The sequence below is a fragment of the Ochotona curzoniae genome, unplaced genomic scaffold (genome assembly GCF_017591425.1).
Source record: "Ochotona curzoniae isolate NIBS_2020 unplaced genomic scaffold, NIBS_Ocur_1.0 scaffold_4683, whole genome shotgun sequence".
In the NCBI taxonomy this organism is placed as follows: domain Eukaryota; kingdom Metazoa; phylum Chordata; class Mammalia; order Lagomorpha; family Ochotonidae; genus Ochotona; species Ochotona curzoniae.
The window spans coordinates 23,864,026-23,878,229 of record NW_024467121.1 but is presented as its reverse complement, the minus strand read 5'-3'; the positions used below and the strand labels follow the sequence as shown (position 1 = coordinate 23,878,229).

At 38.0% G+C, this 14,204-nt stretch overlaps 1 protein-coding gene across 11 annotated transcripts in view; it reads right to left on the bottom strand.

Moving 5' to 3' along the window:
• The window catches only part of CEP170 (centrosomal protein 170), a 111,765-nt gene that overhangs the window by 72,690 nt on the left and 24,871 nt on the right, over positions 1 to 14,204 (bottom strand). For all 11 annotated transcript variants that reach the window (XR_005882485.1, XM_040967811.1, XM_040967807.1 and 8 more), the window contains exons 3-4: positions 12,971 to 13,060; positions 5,495 to 5,573 (exon numbers count right to left, since the gene is read on the bottom strand). Coding sequence is in view for 10 of the 11 variants with exons in the window: in XM_040967811.1 (XP_040823745.1) it covers positions 5,495 to 5,573; positions 12,971 to 13,060 (169 nt within the window). In the remaining variant the exon portion in view is untranslated. The remainder of the gene's footprint in view (positions 1 to 5,494; positions 5,574 to 12,970; positions 13,061 to 14,204) is intronic.

Genomic DNA, 14,204 nt, shown 5'->3' with positions numbered 1-14,204 from the left:
TGAGAACCAAGTGCTAGATATAATGGAATGCTTTCATTATTATGCCAAGGAAACAATACCCCTGTATATTAAAATGATGTATTCACTAAAGAGGTCACATTTCCCACCATTACTTAACAGGATTATGAAAGGACTTTTATAATCATGTACTAAATTCTATTCTGCTTTACCAATTCACAGCACTCATGACTTAAAGGGTAGAAAGCTGTAATTATCATGACTGTTGGAGGGAAAGATTTTACTAGCAAAGGGAAGCACTAAACTTGCCAAAAGGCATTTTGTCTACATTCCTAATTGTTAAAATGATGGACTCACAATTTTTGAGAATTGTATAGAGTGCGGTGCAATTTGTTCGTTAATTCCATTATTTGTCCTGTTCTAGCGGAGAGAAGGCATCATTGTTATCTTGCCTTTCAAATAAATAGAAGCATAACCAGTAACTGTCTCAAATGATTTTTTTTCTAATTTTTTAAAGAGAATAACTTTTTAAAAAAGGCTTATTTATTTTATTGAAAAGGCAGGTTTACAGAGAGAAGGAGAGGCAGAAAGAGAGATCTTCCATCTTCTGGCTCAATCCCCAAGTGGCCACAATAGCAGGACCTGAATCGATCTGAAGCTAGGAGCCAGGAGATTCTTCTCGGTCTCCCAAGAGGGTGCAGAGTTCCAAGAATTTGGGTCATCCTTCATTGCTTTTCCAGGCCATAAGCAGAGACCTGGATGGGAAGTGAAACATCTGGGACACAAACCAGAGACCCTATGGGATCCCAGCATATACAAGGTGAGGATTTAGCCACTGAGCCATCATGCTGCACAGAGCTTAAAGTCTGTTCCCCAGGGTTAGTCTATTCACTACTTACACACTTTCAAATTCTGAGTAATTTGAAAGGGGTAATCCTTCTTAGGTAAAAACACTTTATTTTCAGGATGGTTGCTGTGTTTGGAAATGAAGATTTCAAGAATCCTCCTGTTCCAGTCAAGCATCTACTTGTGGACCCGATGTAACTCTGACACTTGGACTCTGCTCTACCCCAGCTCTTATCTCCAAAGATGCCAACCTGTCAGCGGATGCCAGGGAGCTCACTGCTTTTAACTTGGTAGTCAAGAAAAATGAAAACTAAGGTACAACTATTCATCACGGCAACACTAAAAAAGTTAAAATTTTTGCTGACTAAAAACTCCATAGTCTATTTCCTCTTTTTTTTTTTTTAAATTTCAAGACATGGACTACTATTCCTAGTCATCTCTATATTAAATTTGTTAAAGAAAACGTTTGTCTAAAATTAGGATCAGGAAAGTGCTCCTGCACTCTGTTAACATGCTCTTGGAAGCCTCTTTATTGTAATGACAATTAAAGTGAAAAACAGAAAAATTTTCAACAGTTCCATTATTCCCAGGGATGTGGCCTTAAAAAGGAAATGACAGATATCATTGTGAATGCAGTGTCAAAAGCGGTTTTAAAATTAAAAAGTGGTTGCATTTAGAGGAACCTGGGACCTTTTTCTGCCAAGAATTGTAACACCATTTGTGGATGATGCATTATTGACTTAAAAACTACCTTATGTTAGATTTATTGTATTTCAATCCCTGATTGCTATTGCTTTGGCAAGGCCAGACCAAACAATTTTGTAGACTCCATACAGTCTACAGGCCAGGTGTGATATCATCACAATAAATGGTAATGTTCAAAAATTTTTCCTAATATTACCTATTGAATTTTTTATTGGTTGGAATAAAAATTTCCAAAAATACTATACCGTCAAAAGATTTAGAAGTGAAAACCTGTGATTAAATTATGATGCTTATGATATTGCAATTTCAGTGTGATGTGAAAACTTTAATTAAAATTTAATACAAGAAAATGCATTTTCTGAGACTGGTATGTCATATACTATACATATACATTCAATACATATTAAAAGTTATCCTTAGAAATTCTTAAGATTATCCAAAATCCTCTTCCTTTTAGATTTCCTCCTATTAAATTGGAAAATTTCTCTTATTTAATTATAATTGATAATAACATATAATAGACTGAACTATATCACATATAATAAACAAGGCATGTCTTAGAAGATGCTGAACGCTAAGGAAGGCAATGGCAGAAAAATTTCCAAGGAGAAAGTTCATGTTGTTGCTTAATTTTTCCTATAATTTCACAGAATTATATTATTTCAGTTTAGCAAGTGAATACTTTCCAACTTGTAGAATATCCTTCAACTAACTGATTTTGGTTACTTTCTGTCATTTCATTCTTTGATCCAACACTTGATCTCTATTAATTTCTTTAATTTTGTCCTTTTAAATTTTGAGAAAAAAATCTACCTTTATGAAATTTGGAAAGGGCATTCATGTTTTGTAATGGATATCGGCCACACTAGTCAGAAAAAAAAAATCTTACTGCGTGAATGAAAAACCCTGAATTTCCTGAATGTGCATCTATTTTGAGACACACACACACACACGCACACGCACACAGGGTTCCTTCCCCGAAAGCCTGTAACAGTCTCAGGACCTGGCAACGCTGAAGCTAGGAGCCAGGATGCTATCAAGGGCTCCCAGGTAGGTGGAAAGAACCGAAGTACTGGAGCCATTATCAGCTGCTTCCCAGGATGTGCATCAGCAGGAACTCAGACTGGAGGCAGACACAGGATTTGACCCCAGAGTTTCTTTCTTTCTTTTTTTTTTTTAAAGATTTATTTATTTTTAATGGAAAGTCAGATATACAGAGAGGAGGAGAGACAAAGAGGAAGATCTTCCGTCTGATGATTCACTCCCCAAGTGAGCGCCACAGCTGGTGCTATGCTGATCCGAAGCCAGGAACCAGGAACCTCTTCTGGGTTTCCCACGCAGGTGCAGGGTCCCAAAGCTTTGAGCCGTCCTCAACTGCTTTCCCAGGGCACAAGCAGGAAGCTAGATGGGAATTGGAGCTGCCAGGATTAGAACTGGCATCCATATGGGATCCTGGCTCATTCAAGGTGAGGACTTTAGCCACTACGCCACACCGCCGGGCCTGACTCCAGGGTTTCTATATGTGTTACTGACATCCCAAGTGATGGTTTAATCCACTGCATCATAGGTCTGCTTCAATGGTTAATTTTAATTATGCTTATCTCCCCCTGAGTCATTTTATAACTATAATCTGGACTTTCAGCAAACAATGCAACCTGTTGTATCTTAAGTATAAATTAATCATTGGGGGCTGGCCCGAGAGTTCAACTAATCCTTTACCTGCAACTGCCAGCATCCCATATGGGTGCTAGTTTGTGTCATGGCTGCTTCAGTTGCCCATCCAGATCCTTGCTTATGGCCTGGGAAAACATCAGAGGATGACCCAAAGCCTTGGGATCCTGTACCCTCGTGGGAGACCCGGAAGAAGTTCCTGGCTCTTGGTTTCAGATCGGCTCAGCTCCAGCAATTGCGGTCGCTTGGAGAGTGAACCAGCAGATGGATGATCTTTCTGCCTCTCCTTTTCTCTGTAAATTGACTTTCTTATAAAAAATGTTAAAAAAAAATTCTAGATAAAGTGAGTGAAAAAAGATTATTCATGATTTTAGATGTCATGCCAATATTGTTTTTCCAATGTATTTTGTAGGTTATGTACTTACATATTTCTCTGGAGAGAAAGATAGGATTCCAATTTTAAAGAAGGTACTGGATTCTATACCTATAATAACTTGTGTGATTGGGACTCTCAGGAGGGTCATTTCGAGATTTAAGATATTTAAGCAATGTTTGAATATTTAACACCAAAAGAGGAAACCAAACTAAACTGATTTTTCTCCTAGCTCATTAATGGTTTCTTCCTAGCATCTCCATATCTCATGCACCTCTTAACCTTAGAATATAGCAATTTTGGATCCTTGAACCTCTTATCAATCTATATCCACTACCTTAGTGATCTCATTTCATTGTCAAGATTTTACATACTATTTACACAATGGTAACTCCCCAATTTTTGTTTTTAGCCAATGTTTCTCTCTGAATTCAACCCACATATCCAAGATGTCTGAAATCAACTTCTCAGACTTTTGCTTCTGGACAAAATGAGGTAACAGAATTAAGAGTAATTCTACCTGAATCAACCAAAATCAAAATATGAGTAAAGTATATTAAGCAATATTTTCCAAAAAAATTAACACCAAGTAACCAAGAATAGTCCCTAATAGCAGAGAAATCAATCAAGATAAGCCCAATCACTGCCTCAGCTCACCATCTTGAGTTTCTGGGTGGTTGGTAAATGTGATAAACTTTAAAATATTACATTTGCTTATTTGAAAGTTTGAGCAGAGAGAGCAAGACAGGTGGTAGGTAGGAGGGACACACCTATCCGTCCTTCACTTCTTAAACACTTGTGAAGTCAAAGGCCAAAGGCAGGGCTGCCCTTATGCAGCGTCCCAAGTATTCAAGCCATGACCTGCTGCTTCCAAGGGGGTGCATGAGCAGAAAGCAGGAATCAGAAGTGCAGCCGGTACTCAACCCCAGGAGCGCTGATACAGGATGCAGATGTCCCACTGCTGTCTTACCTACCAGGCCCTAGGTTTGTGCTTTAGAAATCTATGTAAATTTACAGTTTTTTCATGTTTCACAGATTTTAGGGAATAAGTTTTTACTTTGAGCAGAAACAATATGTGGAACTACATTTTCTCAGAGTAACCAGTGCCCATTTTAACCATCAACATGCTTAATATGTTATTTGTTATTAGACTCCCAATTTTTTTTTTTTTTTGCTTTGGAAAGTTTTTATTTCACTTTCATTTATAAATCAGAACTTCGCTGGGTATATATTATTCTGTGTTGATGGTTTATACCTTTTGAACTTAGACTATATCTTCTTTTTTGCCTTCTTAAAAATTTTTAATTTTTTAATTTCATGACACGATTCCATAGGCTCTGATTTTCCCTTATCTCCTCCCCAAATCCTTCCCCTCCTGATTCCCCCTACATTATTACAATAGTATAAGGACTCCTATTTTTAATAAAAGAAACTTAAATGCATACTAAAAGTACAATGTGCTCAATAGCGAACAGCCTTAGAAAACAGAGTATAAGAAAAAGTTTTAAACAGGCAATGTAAATGCAATAAGTAAAACATAAGGGAAGGAATAGAAGAAAAGTTGGCTTTAAATTCTCACATTTCTCCCAGGAAGTTGATTTGTACTGACAATAATCCCTGGGCTGCATTCGTGATACCTAAATCATATAAGCAACAGCACTGAAGAGAGTCTATTAGTGAAACGAAACAAAGGAGGCAGTTAGGGTAACTTAGAGAAAATTGAGTAATCAACTTTTTCAGGATTATTTTTAGGAACAGGCATAACAACAGCAACAACAACAAACACAACATTTCAAAGCACAAAATACTTTACTCTGGGGAGACAACCAAAAATCAGCTTTCTGGCATACCCATAACTATGAATTCTCTCATCTTAAGAAATGTTCTTCTATATCAAATATTCTTAATAAATTCAATAAATGTGCAGTCATATAAGGATATCATATCCAAATCTCAGCTTATCTTCAAGTTTCAAAGTAATATAAGTCTGTTCTGGAATCCTTACATCATTCACAAAAGTCTGTAAGGAAAAAAGAAAACATGTTACTACATATGCAGTATAATTTCTCACATTTCAAACACATAAGATTTCAAATTTCCTATTTAAAAGCACATACATAGTGATTACCACATCTTGCAAATGAAAAGATGTGCCATGCATCCTACAGGTTAATAAATTATTTCAAATCACACCCTTATGTCACTATCACTGAAAAGACAAAAAAAAAAAAAAAAAAGAAAAGATAAAAGAAAAACCTGGTGCACGATGAATCCATGTGTTTAGAATCATCCCTAAAGGTTAAGCCAACTACAAAAGCTACTGCTCTTGAGCTGGCAAATATAAAATGTAATGTTGGGGCTGGCTCGATGGAGACCTGAAGGAGGCTCCTGGCTCCTGGCTTCGGATTGGTGTATCACCGGCTGTTGAGGTCACTTGGGGAGTGATTCATCAGACGGAAGATCTTCCTCTCTGTCTCTCCTCCTCTCTGTATATCTGACTTTCCATTAAAAATAAATAAATCTTTTAAAAAATACAAGAACATTCTATTATGCATTTCTCATAGGGGTCATTTTGATCCCTTCATGAATCTAAGATATTTATTCTTCCTGTTCATTGAAATTCTGTTACTTCATCACCCTGCCAATTATTTCATCTTGTTGTATCAATTATTTATAACAATGTAGAAAAAGACAAGATTAAAAAATGTTACTTACAAGAATATTATCTAACAGAAACACACTACACACAACAAATCAAGCCACATAAAATAAATGTTTAGTGAGTACATAAAGGTAACAAGAAAATGGTGAATAATTTCTATTAGTATATTTTAAATTTACCCTAAGTACTGAAATTAATTTCAGCAATAATCAATATATTCACTTTACATATATGCATATACTATCAACACCTATACTATAGATACATTTGTGTGTGTGTGTGTGTATATATATATATATGTTACTAAGTAAAATTAACACTTGTAAATTTATTCTAATGCTCAATACCTCTAAATGGAAAGCGGCTATTGCAGTACAAATTACAGACACAGAGGGATGATGCAAGAGTGACACAAAACACCATTTTATCATCCTACAGTTTTCATATTGCAAAAATCAAAATTCTATTTATCGTTCCAGGAAGATATATAAGACATATGGAGATGCTATCCCTGTATCCCTTCTCTGCACAGTTGAAAAGATATATATCAAGGGTCCAATAGACACAGACGGTAAATAGGGACGGTAATGAGTCTTTTTTGCATGGCATGCTAAGAGTTAAAGAGCCATAATTTGCTACAGAACACAGAACAAATTCTATAATAATTACTTAGAATGCATAAATCACATAAAGAACCAACAAGATTGTCTTTACTAAACTGAAACTTCGAAAGCTATTTTTAATCTTTTTTTTAACATTTTAATTACATTTGTTCAACCTTTCATTTCATTATAGCTACGACAGATTGTTCGGGAAAGCTCTCCTCTTGCTGAAAAAGTTGAGAAGGGCTGTGACTTACAAACAATAAAACAAAGTCATAAAGTGTATCATGGTATTTCATAAAGTTCCAGTCTCTAAATCTACTAAAAAAACCAAAACAAAACAAAACAAAGCAAAACAAAAACCAGTGGCTGGTTTCCTGGGGTAGTAGACTAATCTTCTGCCTGCAGTGCCAGCATCCTATCTGGGCAATGGTTGGTGTCTGGGATGCTCTAACTCTGATCCCACTCCCTGCTTATGGCCTGGGAAGGCAGTGGAGGATGGCTTGAGGTCCTGAGCCCCTGCACCCATGAGGGAGACCTGCAACAATCTCCTGATTCCTGGCTTAGGGTGGGCTCAACTCTGGCCACTGAGACCATTTGGGGAGTGAACCAGAAGGATGGAAGGTCTCTTTCTGTGTCTCTCCTTCTCACTCTGTAAAAACCTGCTTTTCCAATAAAAATAAATGAATCTTAAAAAAAAATTGTCTAACAATCTAACCACACTGTATTTACTAGAAAGGCCTAAGATGACCTATGAGGTCCTGTTAAAGTTTAAAACTGGTCAATTATGTTAGCTATTAAGCATCAACTGTGTGCTTAACAAAATATTAGGTATTTTCAGAGACAATGAGACATAATTTGCTGTCATTTCTGACAAGGATACTGGAAGATTCATAAAAGCTTAGGAAGTATGAGTCATAGAAGACTCAACTCAAAAAATTCAAGTGAAAACATGTGGGATAAAGCAAGAAAATGTGTAATAGTATTGGAGGGAAAATCACTTCAGTAAATCAAATATGAAGCATTTTAATAAATGAGATACATAAAGAAAGACTGTGTTTTGTTTGTACATCAATGCCACTGGATTAAACCTTTAAATTGTAGGTAGACCAGATGAGAAAAATGAGGTGCAGAGAATAACAAGCAAATTCTTAGAGTTCATGGCATAATACTGGGACTGAAGCTGAGATCTCCAAACTACAAACACCACATGTTCTTCAGATCAGTAAAGACTGGTTACCTAAGTCAAACCAGCTCCCCAAAGTTTCCTATCCAAACCACTTGCCCCAAAGAAGCAAATTAAACCAGATAAATACAAATTAATTTATATACAACTAGCTTATAGATTAAATTACATTATATAACTGGTTGTACAAAATCATATACTCACCATGTATTATATGCATACCCTGAGGAACTACACTGTGTGTCCATGAGTACAACCACTTCAAGTCATTTTGCCAGCCATAAAGGCCTCCTCTTCTTCTCTAACCCTTCCTTTCACATCTTCAATAAGGATAATTCTCCACCACAGGAAGGAATTCCACCATGCAAAGGGGATCCAGCACGGGCTGGAACATAAATTGCTAAGGGGACAGCCTAGTCATAAAATGCAAGATTGGAATGGAATAGGAGTGCTAACAAAGGAGTCCAAGGTGGCTATCACAGAGGATACAGCTCCAGACAGAACAGCAGGGAGGCGTTCAGGTAAAAAATCTGCCCATAATAAGAAGCTTTAACTAACTTTTAGGAAAACAGCTCAAAAACAGCAACAGCTGAACTGGTTTCAGCTTCCTCAGGCAGAATATTCCTCCTTTTTGGCGGCAATAATGTAATGTATACACCTAAGAAAAACAGAGGGATAGAGAGCAAATTCTTTCATCTGAGGGCTCACTCCCAAATCTTCACAAAGGTCTGGCCTGAGCCTGGAACCACAAGGAATAAAAAAGTCAATCTGTGTTATGTCCTCCATATGAGGGGCAAGAATCTGATCACTTCAACCATGAACACTGTCTTTCATGGGAGTGTTCATGGTTGAACACTCTTCAGGGAGGCAAAGTAAGGGACCAAAACCAGGCACTTTGATATGGGTGTAGGCATCTTACCTGATTTCCAAAGTTCCAGGCCAAATACCTGGAAGGGATCATTTTTAACCACAGCTGCAAAGTACCTCCCTTTTGTTACGGTATAATAGGTTAAGCCTTTATTTGTGACAGAAGCATGGGTTGGAGCCCAAGACCCTGCTACTCTGCATCTGATCTAACTCCCTGCTAATGTTCCTGGAAAGAAAGGAGAAGAGGGCCCCCCTGTTCTTGGACAGCAGCCACTCACATGGAACCCAGATGCAGTTTCAAGTTCCAAGCTTGAGCCTAGTCAAGAGCTGACTCTTGCAACCATTAAGTAGTGCATATTTCATCTGATTTCTTTACAACAAAAACTTTGTGTGGTCAGAGTTCCTTAAAAGACTGAGCACTATGTAATTCTTATTATTTCTAAAAGTATAATATGCAGGACACAAAAACAGTATTGCAGTCAAAATAAAAACTTTTTAAAGAAAATATTCAAAGACAAATTCTATGAAAACTAGAATAAACTATTTATATGATTTTATATACAGATATTGTTGAAAACTAGTTTGAAAATTCATACAAAAATACAGAAAAATCAAGTATCAAGCATATCATATCAACTTTCCAAAAAAACCTAATTTTCCAAAATATTATTTCCAAAATAAAAATTAATTCAAATCTACTCAACAGAGTTAATGGGTTTATTGTACTGCACAAGTATTAGCCACTTTAAATAAAATTGTAGAAAGAGAAGGTATAGGAACTATTCAAGAAATTATTATCCATAGCAAGAGAGATATAAAAGCAGATCTAATATAAAATTTGTGGAAAATGGAATGGTTTATTTGGGTGCAAAGAAATTTAAAATCTGGGCCTGGTGTGGTGGCCTAGCAGTTAAAGTTCTCGCCTTGAATGCACCGGGATCCCATATGGGTGCTGGTTCTAATCCCAGCGGCCCCACTTCCCATCCAGCTCCCTGCTTGTGGCCTGGGAAAGCAGTCGAGGACAGCCCAAAGCCTTGGGACCCTGCACCTGCTTGGGAGACCCGGAAGAGGCACCTGACTCCTGGCTTCCAGCTTTGGATCGGCACAGTACCAGCTGTTGTGGTCACTTGCAGAGTGAATCATTGGACAGAAGATCTTTCTCTCTCTGTCTCTCCTCCTCTCTGTATAACTGACTATCCATTAAAAATAAATAAGTCTTAAAAGAAATTTAAGATCCATGCATCCTTTTTTTTTTAAATAAGCATTTTCCTTTAATTTCTTGAGGACCTCATACAAAGCTAATAAAGCACCCAACACAGCATTTAAAGTGAAGGTTACTGATGTGTGAAAGAGAACAAATTCAGCAAAATAGGAGCTGGGTTACAAACTTCAATGCCTCACGTTAGAACCGACTGTACCTACTTTGCCCATCTCCTTTACTTTGACCTTTTCAAAAACTGAGCAGCATTAGCAGGCTATATTTCTATGTACAAGTGACTTCTTTCTGATCTTGTCAGGATAAAGTAAAATTTGAGATCAGCTTATAAAAGTCTGTGAATGTTTTATAAACAGCAAGGGAGATGGAAAACCTACTAGCCTGAATACAGCCTAAGAAATCAAATTGCAGAAAGAGACAGTTATAAAGACTGCTGCTTTGGAAATATCCTGAGAGAAAATGTGGTGGAACATCAATGTGAAAAAGTGGGTAATGGGAAATGTGAGGGATTTCACTGCAAATAATATCGATTTAATTTTATGTGCTGTGAATAGAACCAATAGAAAAACATGACTACTAGGACCAATGTGGTGGTATAGGAAGTTAAACTACTGACTACAACACCATCAAACCACAGAGAGTGCTGGTTTAAGTCCTGGCTGCTCTGCTTTCAATCTAGCTCCCTGCTAATGAGCATAGGAAAGCAGCAGAGGATGGCCCAACTGCTTGCTGCCTGAGCCCAGACACTCATGTAGGGGATCCAGAATAAGCTCTTGGCTCCTCATTTTAGCCTGGTCTAGCCCTGACCACTGCAGTCACTGGAGAGTAGATCAGCAAATAGAGGACCTCTCTGTTACTTCCTCTCTGTCTCTGTAAGTTGGCCTTTGAAATAAATGAAAATGAATCATAAAAATTAAAAAATACATGGGGCCATTGTGTAGTAGGCTGATTCTGCTTACGATGCCAGCATTCCATATGGGTGCTGGTTCGAATCCTGGCTGCTCTACTGCAGATTTACCTCCCTGATTATGTCCTGGGAAAGCAGTGGAGGCTGGCACAAGTTCTTGGGCCCCTCCATGTGATGCATGGAAGAAGCTCCTGGCTCCTGGTTTTGTAGTGGCTGAGCTCTAGCCATTGTGGCCATCTGGACAGTGAGCCAGCAAAAGGACACTCTTTCTGTCTCTCCTTTTCTCTGTTAACTTCTCTTTTCAAATAAAAATAAAATAGATCTTTTAAAAAATACACATGACTACCAAAAAAAGTATCTCAAAGAATAAATACAAATCTCTTTCAGCACCAGGCCAATTTGCAACTAAATAAAAACAATCATATTTATTACTGTTGAATATATATTTAGATTTAGTTTTAATTTATTTAGCTGAGAGGCAATAAGACACAGAAACACATTCCATCTGCTGGTTCGCTCCCCGCATGCTTCCTCTGCAGCAGTTTGGAGGTGGGCTGGGATCTAAGTTGGGATCTGGGAGACAAAAAGGCAATCTGCATTTCCCGTATCAGTGGCAGGAACTCAAGTACTCGGATCATCACCACACCCTCCTGGAGCCTTAATTGGCAGAAAGATGGAGTCATAAGGCGAAGCCAGGATTCAAACCCAGGTATTCAAAAAGTGATGCAGGCACATTAAGTACTAGGTCAAAAGTATGCTTCCTTAATACATATTTGGAAATACAGTAGCAGTTTTATGCAGCTGGTATACATTTAATTTCAGCTAACTGTATTTTAAGAATTTTAATAGGGAGTTAGCAGGGAGCCAGCAATATGATTTAGCAGATGAAGTGGCCACTTGCAACTCGGGCCTGCCATGTGCTTTTCTCCCCTATCCACTTCTCATCCAGCTCCCTGCAACTGGCCTGGGAAAAGCCATGGAAGACAGTCAAACATTTGTGTCCCTGCCACCCACAAGGGAGACCCAAGTGAAGTTCTGGCTTTTGGCTTCAATCATGCCCAGCAGTGGCCATCACAGGAAGCGATCCAGTGGATACAAGGTTCAAATTTTCTCTTGTTCAATCTTCCTGCCCTTCTTCCCTTCCTCTCTGTAATTCTTCCAAAATAAGCAAATCTTCAAAAAACATTTCAATAGCCAACATAGGAACATTTGCTTATAAAAGCAGAGTAATAGGAAAGTTAAGAATTTGAAAACAGATGAATATTCAACACCTCAGTATTCTCTGATACCCTGCTACATGAGCAAAGACCAAAGGAATAAGAAAGCATTCACTCCAGAAATAGAAAATATCTCAAATTACAAACTCTAAGTCATTTAGCAAGGTCAAGCTTACATCTCATTTCCTTAAATAAGTCTTCTTTAGGGACTGGCATGATGAAGCAGTGAGCTAAGCAATTGCCTGTAATACCAGAATCACTGAATCCCAGCTGCTCTGCTTTTGATCCAGTGCCCACTTTTAACAGATAGTGGAAGATAACCCAAACATCTGGGCCCCTAGCAACTTTGTAGGAGACCAGGCTGGGGTTTCTGGCTCCTGATCATGGTATGGCCCAGACCCAGTCACTGCAGCCATTTGGAGAGTGAACCAGAAGATTCTCTGTCAGTCTGCCTTTCATATTCATAAATTTTTGGAAGAAATATGTCTTCTTCAACCATCACAAAGAAGTAACAATTAATCACCTTGCTTATACAGTTTCTTGGAATACACGTTAGTTTCAAATTCTATTTTATAATACTCCAAGTGCTATATTTTTTCTTGCTTCCTTTAGTGTTTCCATATGTGTAGCAGAGCATTAATGCCATTCTTGTATAGTTAGTATTTAATGCAAAATGCAAATGAAAGAAACTACAATACAAGCGGCAATCTGCTCATAATATTTAAGTAATAGTCAAGTAAGACAAACAACAGAATCTTACCCCATTAAGGCTGCCCAAATCTTTCACCAAATGTTCATCTGTAGAGGCATCATAATTGATTACAGCATGTTGCTTATCCACACTACGAGACTGAAAGGAATTTTTAAAGTTAATAAATAGAAGAAAACAGAAAAACAACACAAAATATTTTTCCTAAGCAACTAATATTAACAGGACAGAAGATAAACATAAGAAAATCACACATCAAAAGTAGATTAAGAGAACATAAACTAGGTTGCCATCGAACAGAAATTTGCTATCAATACCCAAAAGAAACCAACCAACAAGATAACCTCTTCCAGTAAACTCATATGTACCACTTTTAACAGAATTTAAATGTACTGACTTTCTTGAGTCTACCAAATTTTAAAGTGTCATGGCCTAAGGAACTTGGCCTCTGACAACCAAGTCAGAGACCTTGAAGCTATGGGGCCCGGCACACCCTCAGTCATTGTGGCCATCTGGGAAGTAAACCTGCAGATAGAAGATCTCTCTAGCACTCCTTCTCTCTATTTGGTAATTTTGTCTTTCAAATAAACCATAACAAAATCCCCTCTACCCCCAAATCATTTCTTTGAAAGGCAGAGCAACATAGAAACATATAGGGAGAAACATAAAACTCATTGTCTCCCAATGTTTGCAACAGCCAGGTCTGGGATAACCTCCAGCTGTGAGCCAGAAAGTCCAACCAAATATCCCGAATGGGTGTTAGCGGCCTGAGCCCTTGGGCCATCTTCTGCTGCCATCCCAGCTGCATAAGCAGGAAACTGGACTATACACACAATAGCCAGGACTGGAAGTGGCACTCCCATATGGGATGTCAATATCACAAGCACCAAAGCACAAGCCCCCAAATAATGCTATATATTTTAAAGTTTTACTCATTTATCTACTTACTTATTTGAAAGGCAGGGATACAGAGAGAGGAGAGACAGAGGGAAAGACATTCCAGTCATTGGTTCGCTCCCCAAATAGCTGCAATGGCCAGAGTGTGCCAGGCAGTAGCCTGGCATCTAGAGCTGCTTCTGGGTCTCCCACGTGGGCACATGGTCCCATTCACTTATGCCATCTTCCACCGCTTTCTCATGGTGTAGTAACAGGAAGCTGAATTTGAAATGTGGCAGCCAAGACTACAGGTGATGGCTGAACCTGCACACCATAGTGCCAGTGCTATCATATATTAAATATTTTTAAATGCAATTCTAAATACAGAAATCATATGAATTATAATTAT